We start from the raw sequence: 16,529 nt of genomic DNA on the forward strand, positions 1-16,529 counted from the left end.
CGCTCGGAGCTTCACTATCTGTAATATCACGGTCTCCACTTTGCTCAACTCACTGGAGGAAGAAGAGGAATGATTCGGCATGCTTCCTCGTTTTACTCGCCTTGAAACTTTTACTCCTGAATTCCTTTCCGACCTGCTGATCGACCGTTTCTATGTGTGCACTCTTCCTCGTCACGGTCTCCTCTCAACACTTCTCTGTTTTTGGAAATTAATAATATGTGCATTTGGTATTTACTTATTTGCTATTCGATCGTCTTCAGTTCCTCTGTGATCCTTTTATTTACCTCATATTTTATCGACATCGTCTGAATTTCTTGTAAAGCGATTTTAAAGTTCTTTTATCGCCTGGCTCAAAACTGATGAAGATATTTAAAGACGTTATTAACAAGGAGGGACTGTTATTGTAAACATGGCTGCCCATTAATTCACCAGTGGTCATGACTGGGACCGGCAGGAACAAGGGACTGCAGATGTAAATTAGCCTTAAGCTAACTCTGGTGCAATGCATCACATGGTTACATGTATGTTGTAATTGCAAACGGTCCCTTATAAATGAGTGGAGCGATCAGGGTGGATTTTTTGGCTGTTTTCTCTCAGCGAGCAGATCGGGAACTTAACGGATCATCAATAGCTTCTAAAAGTGAAAAACGTTTCCGGAGTCATTCAAAGTTAAATATAAAACCCTAAAAGGCATCACAGACAGACGTGTTGGATTTCCTGGATGGATATTTGTCTCTGAATCGACGCAGTAGTCATCTTCTCATCTGGTGGGTCTCAACCGTCCCTGATGGAGGAAACACCCGCGCTCATGTGACTGATCTCAGAGACGTGTCCAGCCTGTCCCCGAGTCACTGACCTAGCCTCTACCTGACCCTTTAATGATCTCATCCTCATCCTCTCCAGGCCCCGGGCCAGAGCCACGATATCCTGTAGGGGCCACACCCTAGCCCCCTATTTTTCTGCCCAAAGAGGGCCCCTCGCAGCAGCCCATTGTTCTCCTCCGATAATGACTTACCCGTTCTCGTCTACAAGCTATTTCCACTTTGATTTGGTCGGGGTCGTATTTCGCATTTGAAGACGAGCCGGAGAGAGCTGTGAACACACAAAAACAAAGAGCAGAGAGGATCAGCAGTCGAGTTTAAGGTTAATTTGTACTTCTGAGAGAGATCCGGTGTCGTCTCCCATCCTCTGTGGAACGCCCCCCCTGGACGCTTTGTGTGCGACAGCTGGCTGGAGTCAGAGGGTAAACTGGGCGGAGGTGGAGAAAAGATCTTAGATCAGAACCCCCAACGGATTCTGTTCTCATGCAGCCTTTGAATTCACACTTTCTAACTCCTCGACGTGTGAAGCTCACGAGCTCTTTCGTGGATATTTAACGAGGCTGCTTGATTATGAAAATGAACCTTTGTTGAGCGACTGTGAGTGATGCTGTGTTCACATGGATTCAGGCGCACGGGGGGACGGGCAAACAGGACGTGCTTTGAGTGGATGAGAGGAGACTTGTAGGCCATCAGAAGACGAGCGGCAGCTTTAGCATGCAGAACGATATCAATGATGGAACAGGAGAACTTTGTGTGGCTGCTTGTACAGAAAACGTCTGAAGCCATGACCACACACACTCATCGTCTGAGGGACCCGACACATGAGGACAAGAGAAGATGAATTCAAGTGTTTTCTTTCAATTTGGTGACCAGAACAGCAGAACACAAACTAATACGTTCTGCACAACCAGCCTCTCGTGTCTGAAACAGGAAATATCGCAGAATTAGTCAAAAGTGACTTCAGAGTAAACAGACATGACAGATGACGGACAGGAAGACTTGCTGATTGATTAAGAACTTCTGGAAGAAGTTATAAAGACAGTATAATCATAAGCTGTACATGTTAGACTGCGAGATAAATAAAAGTGAGTGCACACTGATTTGTACAGTTGTTGTGTCTCCGTCTTGTCAGCTGTTGAATATTACCATGTTTTTTTTTGTTTTTTTTTTTAAATCAGGACTTGAAGGACAAGAAAGGGAACTGGGCGCAGCCTGATGATCTTGTAGTGTGAACCCCACTTTAACAAGCAGCTCAGCCAGTGATTTGAAAGGTGGACTTATCATGAACAAGAAGATTTCTGCAGACTGCCTGTGATAGGCTGTTAGACCTATCAATAATCAAGGAGCGTCTTATTTCAGTATATTGATCAAAAATGTATTGCGATCACTTTTCCAGATAACTCCATCTCCTCTCCTTGATTGCATTGCATGTTTTTTTTATATTCTAACCGTGTTCCTGTCATGCAGAGTGAGAAATAAAAGCTGAATATTTTGACACGGTGAAGAAGAGCTGAAGCGTTTCTTACTGCTGGTGATGGAGCGGTTGTCCTCCGAGAGCTCGTGGAAGAGCAGCATTTCCTGCTGAGCCAGTTCCAGACGCTGCTGCTTGATCAGGTACATCTCCTTCTTGGCTTTGAGGGCCTCCTGGGCCACAACAAGGTACTCCTTCAGCATGCGCTCCTGCTCCTGCCGCCATTGAGTCCGCGGGTTCTCGATCTGGGTGGTCTCTGACAACGCAAGTCCCATAAGTGAGAGAGTCAAATGTAACAAAGAATGGGAATACTCCAGACGTCAGCCCACCCACGTTCTGATGATCGACCTCAAATCACACTCTGAACAGCTCAAAGAAAAACTCAACACAGTTTGATGAACATTCCTGCGGCTTCTTCTAAATCTCACCTGTTAAATTTGGTGGACAAAAAACAGCTGGCATCATAAACTCATATCTGTGCTGTTGATTGACTAACGAAGGAGGAGTTTATGGCGGCCATTTCTCAATTTATACCAAATCGCACAGTTTGCAAAATATTGTTCACAAACTTTAAATAAAAACATCCTGCTCTGCTCTGATGCATCGTGCGTCACACAAGAACACTGATAATGTCTCCGTAAAGTCTCAACTCATGAACACCATGTCAAAGTTTACGACTTGGACTGGGAGTCAGAGTCTGGAGGTCTGACATGAATGAGGATGTACTCACTGTTGATGTGGTCGATGTAGTAAACGCCCACTTGCTGGTCATAAACTTCCTCCCACCCGAGAGGAAGCTCGTCTCCAACACAGTCGGCAAACGTCAGCGGTTTGGTTATCCTGAAATGAGAAATCAAATCTCGAGTCAGTGCGACGGTTCCCTCCAGAATTCACTTTCAATCCGTCCTGGGAAGCATCGACGCTGGTTATGTCATCACTTCCCCCCCGTTAACATAAACGCAGTGTTCATCGTTAATCAAGGAGAAAGGAGCTAAAGCAAACAATCCTGTTAAAGATGGCTTCCTCTCTCCTGCAGTACTGAACACATTGAATGTGCATGAAGGAGCAGCTCTGCTTATTATCAATGTTACAGTTATGTCGTTTCTGTAATTATTCCTGCACAGCTTGTGTTACACAATCCAAACGTCTATATGATACTAACATTTAAATGATATCAATGCATGTTTTCACACCACATAAAAAGTCCCAGACACCCAATAATGGTTCATTTATTGGTTTTAATGACGTCCAGTAGCTCATTCAGCTGTCCTATGAAAGAGATGAAGCTTTCTTAAAGTGCAGATATTTTTTTATCCTACTAACTTTAAATAATGGACGTCGTTTAGTTTTAAACACAGAGAGATCGTTTGGTTTCTGGATGACAATAAAGTTCATAATAAACTGTGAAGTCCTTCACATTATAACATCATTTAAGCCACTGCTTCCACACTGATGGTCGCTTGAAAAAAAGAAAAAAAATCAGTATCAGCTTTCATCTTTAAGTTTGTAATTTTTTACAAAATGCTTCGACTCATGTAACAAATATTGGTTCTGAAAATCTAAGAGCAGCGGTGGGTGTAGCGGCCTCAGCAGCAGACACACAGTCACCAATCGGTTTTGTTCTCGTCCCGTCAGAGAGCTTGTGGGTTTTAGGGGGGGTCACAGTTTGGCTCCCCGGGGGGAGGGGGGGGGGGTGTCACAGTTTGGCGGGAGGGGGGGGGGGGGGGGGGGGGGGGGGGGGACAGACGGGTTCAGGTGGTCAGGAGACCAAAACACCTGGAGCTCTTCACACGACATCACACACTGAAACCCAGCGGCAGCATCTGCTCCACAAAACCTCAACACAAATATAAAAGTCCAGTCAGAGTCCCTGTCTGATTCTGTTAAGCTGCTCTCTGATTGGATAGTACGACATTACATTACTAGGCTGTTTCATGACGTTCAGCCGGTGCAGTGTGGAGCGAGACGAAGGCTCTCTGCGGTGAAACGCTGCTTCCACGTGGTGCTGGACGACACGACTGAAAAACTCTGAGTGGGATAAAGCACATGTACGTCCGCTCGAGTCCGAACAACGACTCAGAAACGGAGGGAAGAATTAGTCGTCAGTCTCGAGTATTCAGGTAGCTGCTGGCTTTGGCTCCAACATTAAAAACTGAATGAATCTGATTGGGTACGTTTATTTCCTGCGCCTGAGCTGCTAGAAAAGTGGGCGGTAACAGTTGAGCGTGACTGTCTACATGTCGTCCCTCAATCGGAAAGTGGAGGGTTCGATCCCCAGCTCCTGCGAGCAACATGTCCTACGTGTCCTTGGGCAAGACACTTAACCCCAAATTGCTCCCCCTGCTGCGTCCGGGGCGTATGAATGTGCGTGAATGGAATTAATGACTGGATGGTCCACATAAGCAGCCATCAGTGTGAATGGGTCGGTGTGATCTGCGGTGTAAAAGCGTTTTGAGTCGTCAGAAGACTCGAAAAGCTTAAGCTTAAAAATGTAAGATTAGAAATATCCCTCTTAATACATTCAGGCTGTGAGCTGCTTCCTGTCTCTGCCTGCAGGATTAAAACGCTCACTGCTCATTTATTCATTTAAAGTCTGTTATGATTTAATTTAATTTTTTAGAGAAAGAAATTAAAGGGAGCAGAAAGAAGATAAACTTATCAGCATTACATGAATAATAACACTTCCAATGAGGGGCGCTTACAACACATGTGAACTTTGCAGAACAAGCACAAAATCAAAATTCACTTTTTCTGCTAAATAGCAGCATCATATTTTTCTATTAATTGCGCTTTTACACATTTCTTAAAAAAGAAAAAAAGAAAAAAGAAAAGTGATCATGATGATGATAAACTACTGAAACAAACTCTTTATGTTCAGTGTTGGTGTGGTAGTTCTCTTACATTGTCAAACTTTTGAATGGTTTTAAGTGTTGTTGATGACATTAGACAGATAATAATAATAAAATAATGAAGCATGCTTTGGTTACTGTGGACTCTTTCAAACATGCCAACAATAAACGAGCGTAATGATTTATGAAGGCATGTGCGTGGAGTTAATGACATCACTTCCTCTTTTAATGGACACACATCAGCGAGCCGCTCTGATGACAGTAACTATCTGATTCCCATCAATCAGCGCAGACAAGGGATCGGGGGGGGGGGGGGGTCCAGCGGCGGCGACCCCGTCCACCACAGAACACTCACAATGCAGATGCTGCACGCGGCCCGATGCTGGCCGGAGGTATGCACACGATGAAGGGACGGCCCAGAGAGGCATCCTGCCCCGCATTCCTCAGCTCTCCTCTCTGCACACAATCTCACTTCAGCCAAGTTCAAACTCTCACTTTGTCTGAAAAGACGTTTTCAGTCCGAGACCATGATGATTTATAAAAGGTACTCCAACTTTCTCCCAACTCCGCTGTTCACTTCCCCGCAGACACTTCTCCTGCGGTTTGTTATGGAGATCTGTTGTTTTTGGCCCTTTTGAAAGCTATTTTTGTTGATGATCAATCACACAGGCTTGTCAGAATCCATCAACAACGCCTCAAATTCAATAAACTCCCTTCGCATTTCACACATTTTCGGGGAATGCCGACCGCCAGTGTGCCGCTTCAAATGTTTGTTAAAACATCATTTCATCCTGGAACTTCACGATGAGCAGACACATTTAATGAAAGAAATCCACAGATCAAAATAACAAGAAGAATCCGTCACTAAACTGGATCTCAGACACTTTGAAGAACACGATGTTCTTGCAAAAGGAGCGTCAAAAGACTCACATGTGAGAATAAAGAGATTATTTTCCTCCTAAAATGACCGTTTAAAAAGAGAAGACTTGGAAAATACAAATCCTGAAAAAGTAGGACACAGAAGTCTTCTTTTGTTTGTTTTTTTGTGTGCAAAAATCCACTCTTGGACTTCAGCCTGGGAAACACTGGACAAATCAAATGATCGCCTTATCACTCCAGGCCTACATTACCCATAACCACCTGGTGTAAAACAGCACGCATCAATGTGAAGAGAAAACATTCACTTAGATAGCCACAAATATACTTCAGTGACTCAGCCAATCACAAGGACAAGGCAAACACACACACACTCCCCCACGAGTGTGTGTGTGTGTGTGTGTGTGTGTGTGTGTGTGTGTACCAGGTCAACAAACTAACGTGACCGCACGTGTAAAAACCTCTCTGACAGGCCGCTCACACCTGCGTCTGTTCACTTCCATCAGAACAGGACTGAAGTAAGAAGAATCTCTTTGATTGGTTAATATACGCCTCTCATAGTTTTCTTATCCAATCACAGGACGGAACAGATCCTGACACCACCAGCTAGTATACCACTTTTTAAACCTTCAACACCATCCTAGTACAAATAAAACATGGACACCCGTCTCAACACAAAGGGAACACAAACCCATCAACAAATATTTGGTGTCTTTGTTTTTTTTTTTAAAGGCGCCCTCAAATAAAATGTAGTATTATTACTATTATTGGATTATTTCTGGCTTTTAATTGTAATTGCAGAAAAAAGGATATCATGGATAAAATGTGTATTTGTACAATTGGTGGTGTTTTCACAGCTGTCACACATCGTGGACCCATTTGTTGCATCATGACCTCATGTTTGTTCACACGGGGACACTAACAAGTGGTGCGCGAGGAAAACGCTCGTGAAGGGGTCGACATTTCTCGCAGGAAAAAAAAAAACCAGGAAGTGAACGAAGCCACGTCGAGTTCAGAATGACAACGACACAGATCGACGTCGACTCTGCTCATTGTGTTAAGATAAGATAAGATTGTGAAGGAGGAGGAGGAGGAGGAGGTGCACTTCAATCCTCCTGATGCCTCCTCATCCAGCCACTCCGGCGCTCTTCCACACACGTTCAGCAATGATGAGGAGAGCCAAGACAAATCAGACAACGCACACCGTTTCCTGCTCTTAGGTCGGATCGAGGTTGGTTCTCGTTCTCACCAAACAATAAAAAAGCAGAGTGTTTAAAAAGGAGACGGCGGTTTGGTCCACAGCTCAAACAGACTGGAGTTCATCTCTGTAAACCTGTAAGGCGTGAGCTCACGCTCGGGGCTATGGTTAAAAATATGACTGAAGATCTTCAGCTTTTCCGAAACTTCTGCAGAGATGGTATCTTAAAAAACATGACTAGATTATTGTGAGGATCATAAAAGAGCACATAATGTCGCTCTGTTCCAATCAGCATGGAAATCAAAGAGAAAGAAACAGTGTGGGAAGAAGGGAACTCTTCTGACGTCAGAGACTCATCAGTCCTGAACTGCTCTTTGACCTCGCAGAGAGACGCAGCCGGAGGAGGGAACATGTCCACTCACTGATCTCAATCTGAATGTTTGGTTTGTTACGCAGCCTCGTGACAGCACAGCAGCCTCTCAGTTTTTCCGAGTCATGTCTCGGGTCTTGGGAGGCGATAAAAACCACAGCAGCACAGAGCCGGAGGAGCCATGTGAACAGGACATTCAGTCAAAGTAGAAGTGGACGTGCACGGTGTGTGAGACACTTTCAACATGTGGATGAACGCTTGTATCAGACAGTCAGTCAGAGGTGTGTGACAGCCTGACACACTGACCCTGTCACCATGTGTGAGCTCACAGACGTGACTGAAGCTCTGCACCGTGAGCTCTATGTTAGTCACTACAGGGCTCCTATAGGATCACTAGAGCTGTGCAGCAGTCTTTGGTCCCGACAGAATGATGAAACCCAAAGTCTTCACCTTCACCAGACGATTTGTGTCTCCTCACAGTCTTCACCTGCTTTCAGTCAGCAGCAGGTTTACAGTCCTGAGAGTTAGCGTACCTTTTTGTCAGGTGTGCAACTTTGATCACCTGATTTGTATTTGCCAGATGGAGGGTTGTCACGATTGCAGAAATTTTTAAATTCATGTTTGTTAACAAGGCATAAAATGATAATTTTTTTTAACTCTTTGGGCACAATTGTTCTGGTTCTTGTTTTTGAAAGCCTCTCTCTCTCTCTCTCTCTCTCTCTCTCTAAACATGACAGGAGATCAGAAGCCGTAATCACTAAACCTCTAAAGTACAAAGAGTTGCTCTTAGTGAGAAAAGTTTTCTGAGAATTTCCCCCTTAAAGTTTAAACTAGATCCTGTTTAAAAGCAAACTTATGCCCAAAGCATCTTCGCCTTGCAAAGAGCTGTCGAGGTGAAGATCTGTGAGAAGTAACAAACTCCAAACACTGAGTGAAGAATATTCTGATTTAATCATCGCTCGGCCAATCAGCCACAAAAAAAACAAACATCTTCAGTCCATCCTGCACTTTTTGGTTCCTCCACAGGTGCATTTCATCGCTGATTAAAGGTCCTTCAACATGCTGCAATCATTCGCTCCTTCGGCGGTCCCACTGTCCCAGTTGGGAAGTCCTTCTGGGAGTCCAAATGTTGCACCAAAAACAACAAACAGTGTGGATGCTGTTAAGAGGTGTGGCATCGATCTTACAGGAGGACTCCTTCAGCCTCACTAAGAGCTCACCTCTCTACATGCACAAGTGAGTGAGTCTACAATGACCAAATAGAAACAGGAAGTGAGGCCTTACAGTGACTGGAGGGTGAATGCATCATATTTTCACACCCAAAAGGCCAGAAGACAAATGTCATCCAGGAGCAAAGGTATGGACTTCCTGTATGTGTGTGTCACACCTTTAACACCAGCGGGGACGTCAGGCGGTCAGTGTGTTCACTCAGACACCAGGCCTGAATTCAAAAAGTGAATGTGGAAGTGCACATGAGACACCGAACGCAGCTTTTTCACTTATTAAAATAAAGTTTGAGTGAAGTCGAGCAGCAGTGAGATTTAATGTTTGAGCATTTCCTGGTTGAAATTCCACATGACATCGTGCTGCAGTCTGCACAGATTACTATGTCTGATTGGAGACAACACAAGGAAGTGCACGGAGTCTACAACATGAAGAGAGGATTATGATCTGATGAAGTGATAACTAAGAGGTTTCTGGATTCTTAGTGGGTTTTTTTTATTAATATAATCCATGATTAAAATGTGCCCTCACATATTTACTGATATGGTTTGTTACAGCTGCTCTGTCAGCTGTAAAAGAGGAAGATTATAATAAGGAGCAAAGTTTTCTTCTAAAAAAGAGTACACATTCCCTCGGATCGTCTTTCAATCAAAGAGGAAACAGAAAATGAAACGGATATCTGAAATAGAAAAAAGAGCGACCGACAGAATGACAAGCATGTTCAGCTGTGGAGGAATGAAATGCTGCAGCGCCTGCTCGCTTCTCACAACTTCCCCCCCAAATATTTTTAGTTCTTTAAGACGTTTGCTAATTCTAGAATAATCTGGATATTTCCATCTGCAGCAGCAGCAGCAGCAGCAGCCTGCTGTATGTGGAAGTCTGTGCTCCTGGACGCCGTCTGATCCGATCACTGATCATTGTTTTCCTGTGTTACTGTGTGAAAAGACAAAAAGGACTCTGCACCAGACGTGATATTATTTGTCATTGTGGAGCCAGAGAAGCTGGTTTGAATCCCTCCAGCACTAAAAGACAAATGTTCCTACAGTTCATGTCAAATTAAAAAAGCTGTTCGTTTATCCAAGTCATCGCCCAGTGCATCAAACACTGCTGTTTAACTGGGTGACGTTTAAATCAACCAAACACTCGTGTGAGTGTTCAGTGAGCTGCACGGCTTCAAACTAAATTACAACAAAGGCTCTAATATAAAAAAAAGAAAAAGAAAAAAAAAAAGGAGATACTTGTTAAAAATAACAGTAAGTGTAAGAAAACAACATCCAAGACGTGAGCTCAGACGAGGAACCAATTCATCAAAGACTGGAGGCAATCCCCTGCACACTGTCTCAGCTGCACACATGTGGCCATTGTGTTTGTGAGATGTTGTCAGTTTGCAGGAGTTATATCATTTTGATGCAAATGATTTATACCATCATAGTTTATTGGATTTTTAGTGTTATAGTGGAATGTAAATGCTCTCTCTCATGGTGGCAGGGAGCCAGCTGCTGGAGTCTACAAATAAGAATTGAGGTTTGACCTCTGCGTGACGAGCGTCGCACATGTGACCGGGGAAAACAAAACAAACAAACAACAACAAATGTGACGATGATGCCGACACAGTGTCACGAGGCGACAACGGAAAACTCAGCTCGCTCCCATTTTTACTCCAATATGACAGAGACAGTCTCTGAGAGGAGAAAAAAAAAAAAAAGGCCACAAGTGTTGTTGGTCCACAAATTCCTTTGTGTGTTAAAAAAGAAAACAACTTTGGGAGGAATGTCATTTATGTGCAGCCGCTCTGGTGCAGCATTTCAGAGGAAGGTCTGAAGCAGCTGACAGACACACAGACACCCGCTCCTCCAATTATGTGTTGAATCTTATAGAAATAGGTCTCCTATAAGTAGACCAGCAGCTCTGTCTGTGCACAAATTTAGGCAGCGTCTGGACACATGGGAAGGGCCCGGATTAGTACGAGTGGACGCGGTCAATGTGAAGCATCAGGGCTGTGCAAAGAAATGCACATGTACAAATACAGCCTGGCTGTGTGAAGGTGATGCACTACGACAACAATGTCTATAATATGAATGCATCCAACTGTTATTCACTCAGGGAGGCTTCTGTTAGTGGAGACAGTGACGACCTGCAGTCTGAATGAAAAAAGCCTTTTTGTGTCTTGAGGGTTAATATGAAGCTACATCCTGCACGAGGATAGCTTCGTTTTCATAAACCAGACTAAAAACATGGGAGACAGTTATCCCGTCTTTGAGCAACAGAAATGACAATTAAAGAAATCTAAAGGAAGCGTTAAGGCAACACAGAGACAACACATCAGCACGCTTCAGGCACATTAAAGGGATACGTCACCCATTTACATGAAGCTGTGTATCATTACAAACATGGTAGTAGTGTTGAATGGTCGTGAATCCAGCCCTCATTTTGCCCTGAGACGAGAAAAATATGTTTTTCTTTTCTTGAAAGTTTTCTTCATGTGATGCAAAAAGCGTCATATTACGTCACATGAAAAAAACTTTCAAGCAAAGAAAAACATATTTTTCTCGTCTCAGGGCAAAATGAGGGCTGGATTCACGACCATTCAACACCACTACCATGTTTCTCATGATACACAGCTTCATGTAAATGGGTGAAGTATCCCTTTAACAAGTATGTGCTGAGACTGAGCAGTGCTCAAACAAAGAAGCTTACTACTTGTTTTTAACGTACTGTCGTGTGCACTCAGCCCAGTGTTGAGTTGTAGCTGGTGAATGACGCGGAGCAAACGCCGTCTGCGCCGGCTTAAAGAAACACCAAACTCTGCCTTTAAGACAGAAAAAGAGAGAGAGTGATGCTGCAACCAAAGTCAGATGTGAAAAAAAAAAATCTAATGAGACTTGTTCGGCTGTCGGAGTTATCATCGTTATGTTCTTGCCAACGAGACCGACGTTCACAGCTGCAGCTCCGCCTGTGATGATCGGCTTCTTCTGTTTGAGCCGTTTGATGTACTATTAAATGTTTCTTTGTCCCTTCATCGTGATGCTTCGGGTGTCTTGTGCGAGGCTCTTCGCAGTGCCTTGCCGACAGTTAACACTTGTTTGTCATTGATTTACGATCCAGAGGGGAAACTAAAGCTTCTTACTGCGTTTTATTGAGACACGCTTCACACACACAGGCCGACGCGCGTTGATTAGCGGAGAGACGCAGCTGAAGTTCAGAGCTGCTCTCGAGTCCTGAGGAGGTGAAACGCCACCTCTCCATCTCCAGCAAGCGTCCCGACTTTTACCTCCTGCATAGAATACACACAGTGTGGATGCTAACCTGAGCTAGCATCCGTTCAGAAGAAAGTTCTGGAGGTATTTCATCTCATTCAAGTTAGCTTGTAAGTGCTGAACGGAGAGTATTCAAGTGTTTCTTATGTCCTAACTCAAACACCTGACACCTTTATGTCCAGTATACTGACACACACACACACACACACACACACTGTTTCATTGGCTAAACATGGCTTTTGAATGACTTCTGTGCAGATGGGTGGAAGGAAAAAAAAAAAAAACACAATGGTGGCCCAGAGCTGGAGGTTGGTCCGCTGAGATTGGCATGTCCTGTTTAGGTAGCATTCTTCACAATATACACACATAACACAAGCAACATACAGGCAGCTGCAGAGCGGGAGAAGTGGGCTATTTGTGTGTGTGTGTGTGTGTGTGTGTTCCTCCTACAGATGCTGTAAGTTATCAGTTAAAAGGCAGAGCGTTTAAAGGGCCAATCAGACGAGCTGCTGGGATAAAGGAGCGAGGTGAAAGCTGAAGACAAACGCATTGTATGGTGGTGAAAAAGAAACAGAGAAACACATGGGAGCGAAATGACAGTGGATCAAGCGACGGCGTGTTCGTAACCTCCCCCCCCCCAGCGAAAAGACAAAAAAGAGCCATCATAATGAAAACACTGGGGGAAGCAAAATAACAGCGGGGTTCAGCGCATGTGAATAACCTTTCGGTGCTGGAAACACAGCTCACCCTTTCCAGAATAATTGAATTTGGTGTGCTTTGTGACCAAGCATAAAGGCCTCCCTTTGCTGAGCGGCAGGCCGGCCATGGCTGTTGCATAACAGAGCTAATAAAGGAGGCGTACAGGGCCCGGGATGGAGAGGAGGAGGCAGACACGTGGGAACTGCCTCTGTTCTCTGCTCCATTCGTCTGGGGCCGCGAGCGAGCAGAGCCCCCGGGCATTAGTGTAGGCATGCCTGACATAACGCTCATTCCACAGCAGCAAAACAGCTCGGCTTATCTGCAGGAGCCCCCCGAGCTGCTCGACGTCTCCACCGTCCACCGTCCTCAAAGACATGATCGTCATCACACGAGTACGCAGGGATGAGGAGCAGGGGACTGAGTTTTTTTATTCCTCCTTGTAAAGTTGTCAATATTTTAATTAGCCATGATCAACAGAATCTAAAAGGTGTCTAAACTTCATCTGAAGTCTGAAGGAGAGGAGAGAACACCTGCACACTATAACAGAAAATATTACATTCAAGTGTTGACGTGTCTGCATTAACACGTTGCCAATGAAGAAGTGTGCAGTCTAACCCTAACCACATTTATGCTGATTGGAAACAACAAATCCCATAATAAGATGCCTTGGATTGGAGCCTGGCCGACTAATCTGTCAGCCAATAAGAACGGCCGATATCAGATTATCGGTGTTGGTCAATTTTATCGATATTACTAGAATTATTCACCAGTCAAAAAGCATTTAAGTTTCATTGTATTGAAACAGCAGTTCTCCTTCACATTTGTTCTTGATAACTGCATTTAATGAATCAATGTAAGACACATGTATATTTACATCGATTTCATAGATCGAAGACAACGGATTGGTCGATATCTGATTGATCAATATCGGCCTCAAAAAATCCCATCAGACCCGACCTTGGACTTATATTTGTGTTGCCGTGGTATCCAAGGAGATGTTGATTTTTACTAGCATCACATCAATGGTATCGTGGCACCTCTACCTCCTCGTGCCAGAGGAGCTGAGGAGCCACAGCTCCGTCAGGTATCTGCACCTATTTCACACATCCGTCACATTTTTCACTACACGCTGCCATCTCATCCAAAACATCTCCGTCCAGCGCCCCCCCCCCCCCCCCCCTCCCCCCGCCTGCACACATCCACTGCACCAGTGAGAGCAAACTTGAACTCTGGCTGAAACGCAGCTCCGTTACACCACATGAACATCATCGTGGACAATTATGTTTCAGCTCAACGCCGCTTGTGTTTCAGTGATCAGGCTGCTGGTCAGTGGACTCAGAGCCGAGCCGAGGGCCGAGAGCCGAGGGCCGAGGGCCGAGCCTGCACAACAAGAAACAACAAGCTGTCCAAACAAACGCTTCACTTAAAGGCTGTTAGACTTCATGCATCAGTTAAGTAGAAGCATCCAAATCAGAGAGTCACATACAAACTTCACTAAAGCACCTGCACAGAGGTGTTCACCTTCACTGTGACACTTCTGTTTCACTCCAGTCACGGATCACATTATGACCAAAACATGGAAAACTTTGATCCCGACCAAGTATGGCTCGTTTCAGAGCGCCGAATCATCACCGCTGTCACGTCAGTGTCCGACACCGAGGACCAAACTAAAAGTCCCTCTGACTGATGGCACTCCTTTAATTCAACCACAGAAGAAGAAACACTTCCACTTTTGGTAATCAAGATCAGTCGATTTGATTTACTGATTTACAACAATATGTTTAAAGTAGAGTTCATGTTCCAGTTAAGACACAAACATGCAGCATCCTATAAGACAGCTCAGGGTTAACCAATCAGAGAGAGACATTCATCCTATACAGACTTCAACAGCTCGGCCTGGAATGAAAAACATGGACTGTCCTGCTATCTGACGTCTTCAGCTATGTTGTCATGTATTGAAAGAAACAATCACTTAGTCGATACCCGCCCATGATGTGGAAACTATGAAGACCATTTGTGCTTTTTGAAACCTCACACGCCTAAAAGGCTCTTATATCTGCAAGGACACATGTTGCTCTCCTGATCATAACGCCGTTTCATCGAGCAGTAAAACTTGGAGATAAATCAAGTTTTGTTAGTCATTCAATATTGACAACCATCAGACAAATGATGTTTTTGAACTCCATTACAACAACTGCTTTGCAGCTTTGAGTTTCAGCTCCACTATTACTTTCAAAGATCAGATCAAAGACTCGTTGGACAACACCACAGCGACAGTTAGTTAACACCAGCTGATCGTATGTCCATCCAAAAGCTGATGACGTTTTCAAACACTGATCATTTTAGTATTTCCAAGAGCAGATCGAGTGTTAAAACAATAGTGGTGAGAATCAAACTGTTTACAGTATCTGAATATCACAGCTCACGTTTGGACGACATTCAGTTCATTTCTCTGATTCCACGTCTCGCGTGCTCGCTCATGTTTTCACGCTCGGTTAAAACCTGTTACTCCTGATGATGAAGGCCAGCTATAATAACGCGCTAGATAGCCTTTGATTGGCGTCGTACTTAAAGAGAGCAGCTGTCAAACACGGACTAAATGCTTATCAGCAGCTGCATTCATCTCCTTCAGCTTCACGAGTCACTTTGGTTTTTATCTGCAGATCACATTTATTAAGAGAGAGACCGAACAGCTGACACCTTTTTGTATCTGTTGCACGTTAGCAGAAAGTCAGCTTTAGGGCTGTGTAGTGATGTGATTTATTGGAAAGTCAGTTTCAGGTGGTGACAGAAGACATTCCTCTGGCCGAGATAACCTATAAATCACTGAGCAGCACCAGAACAAATGCAGAAAACATTCTTTAGTCATGCAAAAAAAAAAAAAAACGGCACCAGAGCTCAAACGCTGATGATTATGAGATGTTGGGAAACTGCTATCAGCTGCACACAACAATGCTTAATCAACTTGCAAAGGAGGGGGGGTGAATTCTTCAAGGAAATCAGGTTTCTCTTATCTCGATTACATGCAGCTACTACATTCCCGCTGTTGAAATCAGCTGCATGAAATCTGCTTTGAAAAAAAAAAAAATGTTGCAGAGAAAGAGACGTGTGTTGTTTTTGTCAGAACTTTCCCCTCAGAGCGCAGCAGAGTTAAAATACTTGCAATAATTCCCAGTAATCTCACAAAGTCTGCTTTGAATGCCTGATTGAGCCTGTTTCTGGGCTGCTGAAATCCCAGTCCCCACAAAAGCACATCCTTGCAGCTTTCCCAGTGGCCCAACTAGCATTCCTGACATTTTTTCACAAAGATTTCTGGGAGTTGGAGTTTTAAGCCCTTGCTTTACTCAATTGCATTCTTAAATCAAGTGAAACATGCAGATTAAGGGGGTCAGATTATGATGAAATATAACTGAGTCGAGAGCTGCACGGAGAGGAAGAGGAGCTGGGTAACAATAGCTCACTGTGCTGAAGCAGGAATGTTTCAGGTCAGTGGGAGTCATAAATGAGCTTACTGATGAGTCTGATGATTCAGGGTTTGTGGAGACGGATTCATGTAAACTCAGGTGACTAGACTGACAATACAGTGTGCTGTTTGAAGAGACAAACAGGAAAGGCTGAGCTGCTTCGTGTCAAAGAGCTGTCAGACATTCACAAGACAAATCATCTTAAAAGTATTAATGGGAGCTGCTGCACAGTAGGGGACCAGGGGCGTTACATCCCGTGTTTGCATAAGATTGGAGGCCACACAACTTCTGCTATATCTC

General features: G+C 44.2%; 1 protein-coding gene across 1 annotated transcript in view; it reads right to left on the bottom strand.

Annotated features, from left to right (window-relative positions):
• wwc3 (WWC family member 3) overlaps positions 1–16,529 on the bottom strand; it is a 33,504-nt gene that overhangs the window by 16,246 nt on the left and 729 nt on the right. Inside the window, exons 2-4 of the mRNA XM_079351355.1 lie at positions 3,023–3,132; positions 2,348–2,548; positions 1,016–1,092 (exon numbers count right to left, since the gene is read on the bottom strand). Of these exons, the coding sequence (XP_079207481.1) occupies positions 1,016–1,092; positions 2,348–2,548; positions 3,023–3,132 (388 nt within the window). The remainder of the gene's footprint in view (positions 1–1,015; positions 1,093–2,347; positions 2,549–3,022; positions 3,133–16,529) is intronic.

Source organism: Symphodus melops (genome assembly GCF_947650265.1).
Source record: "Symphodus melops genome assembly, chromosome: 8".
Classification (NCBI taxonomy): domain Eukaryota; kingdom Metazoa; phylum Chordata; class Actinopteri; order Labriformes; family Labridae; genus Symphodus; species Symphodus melops.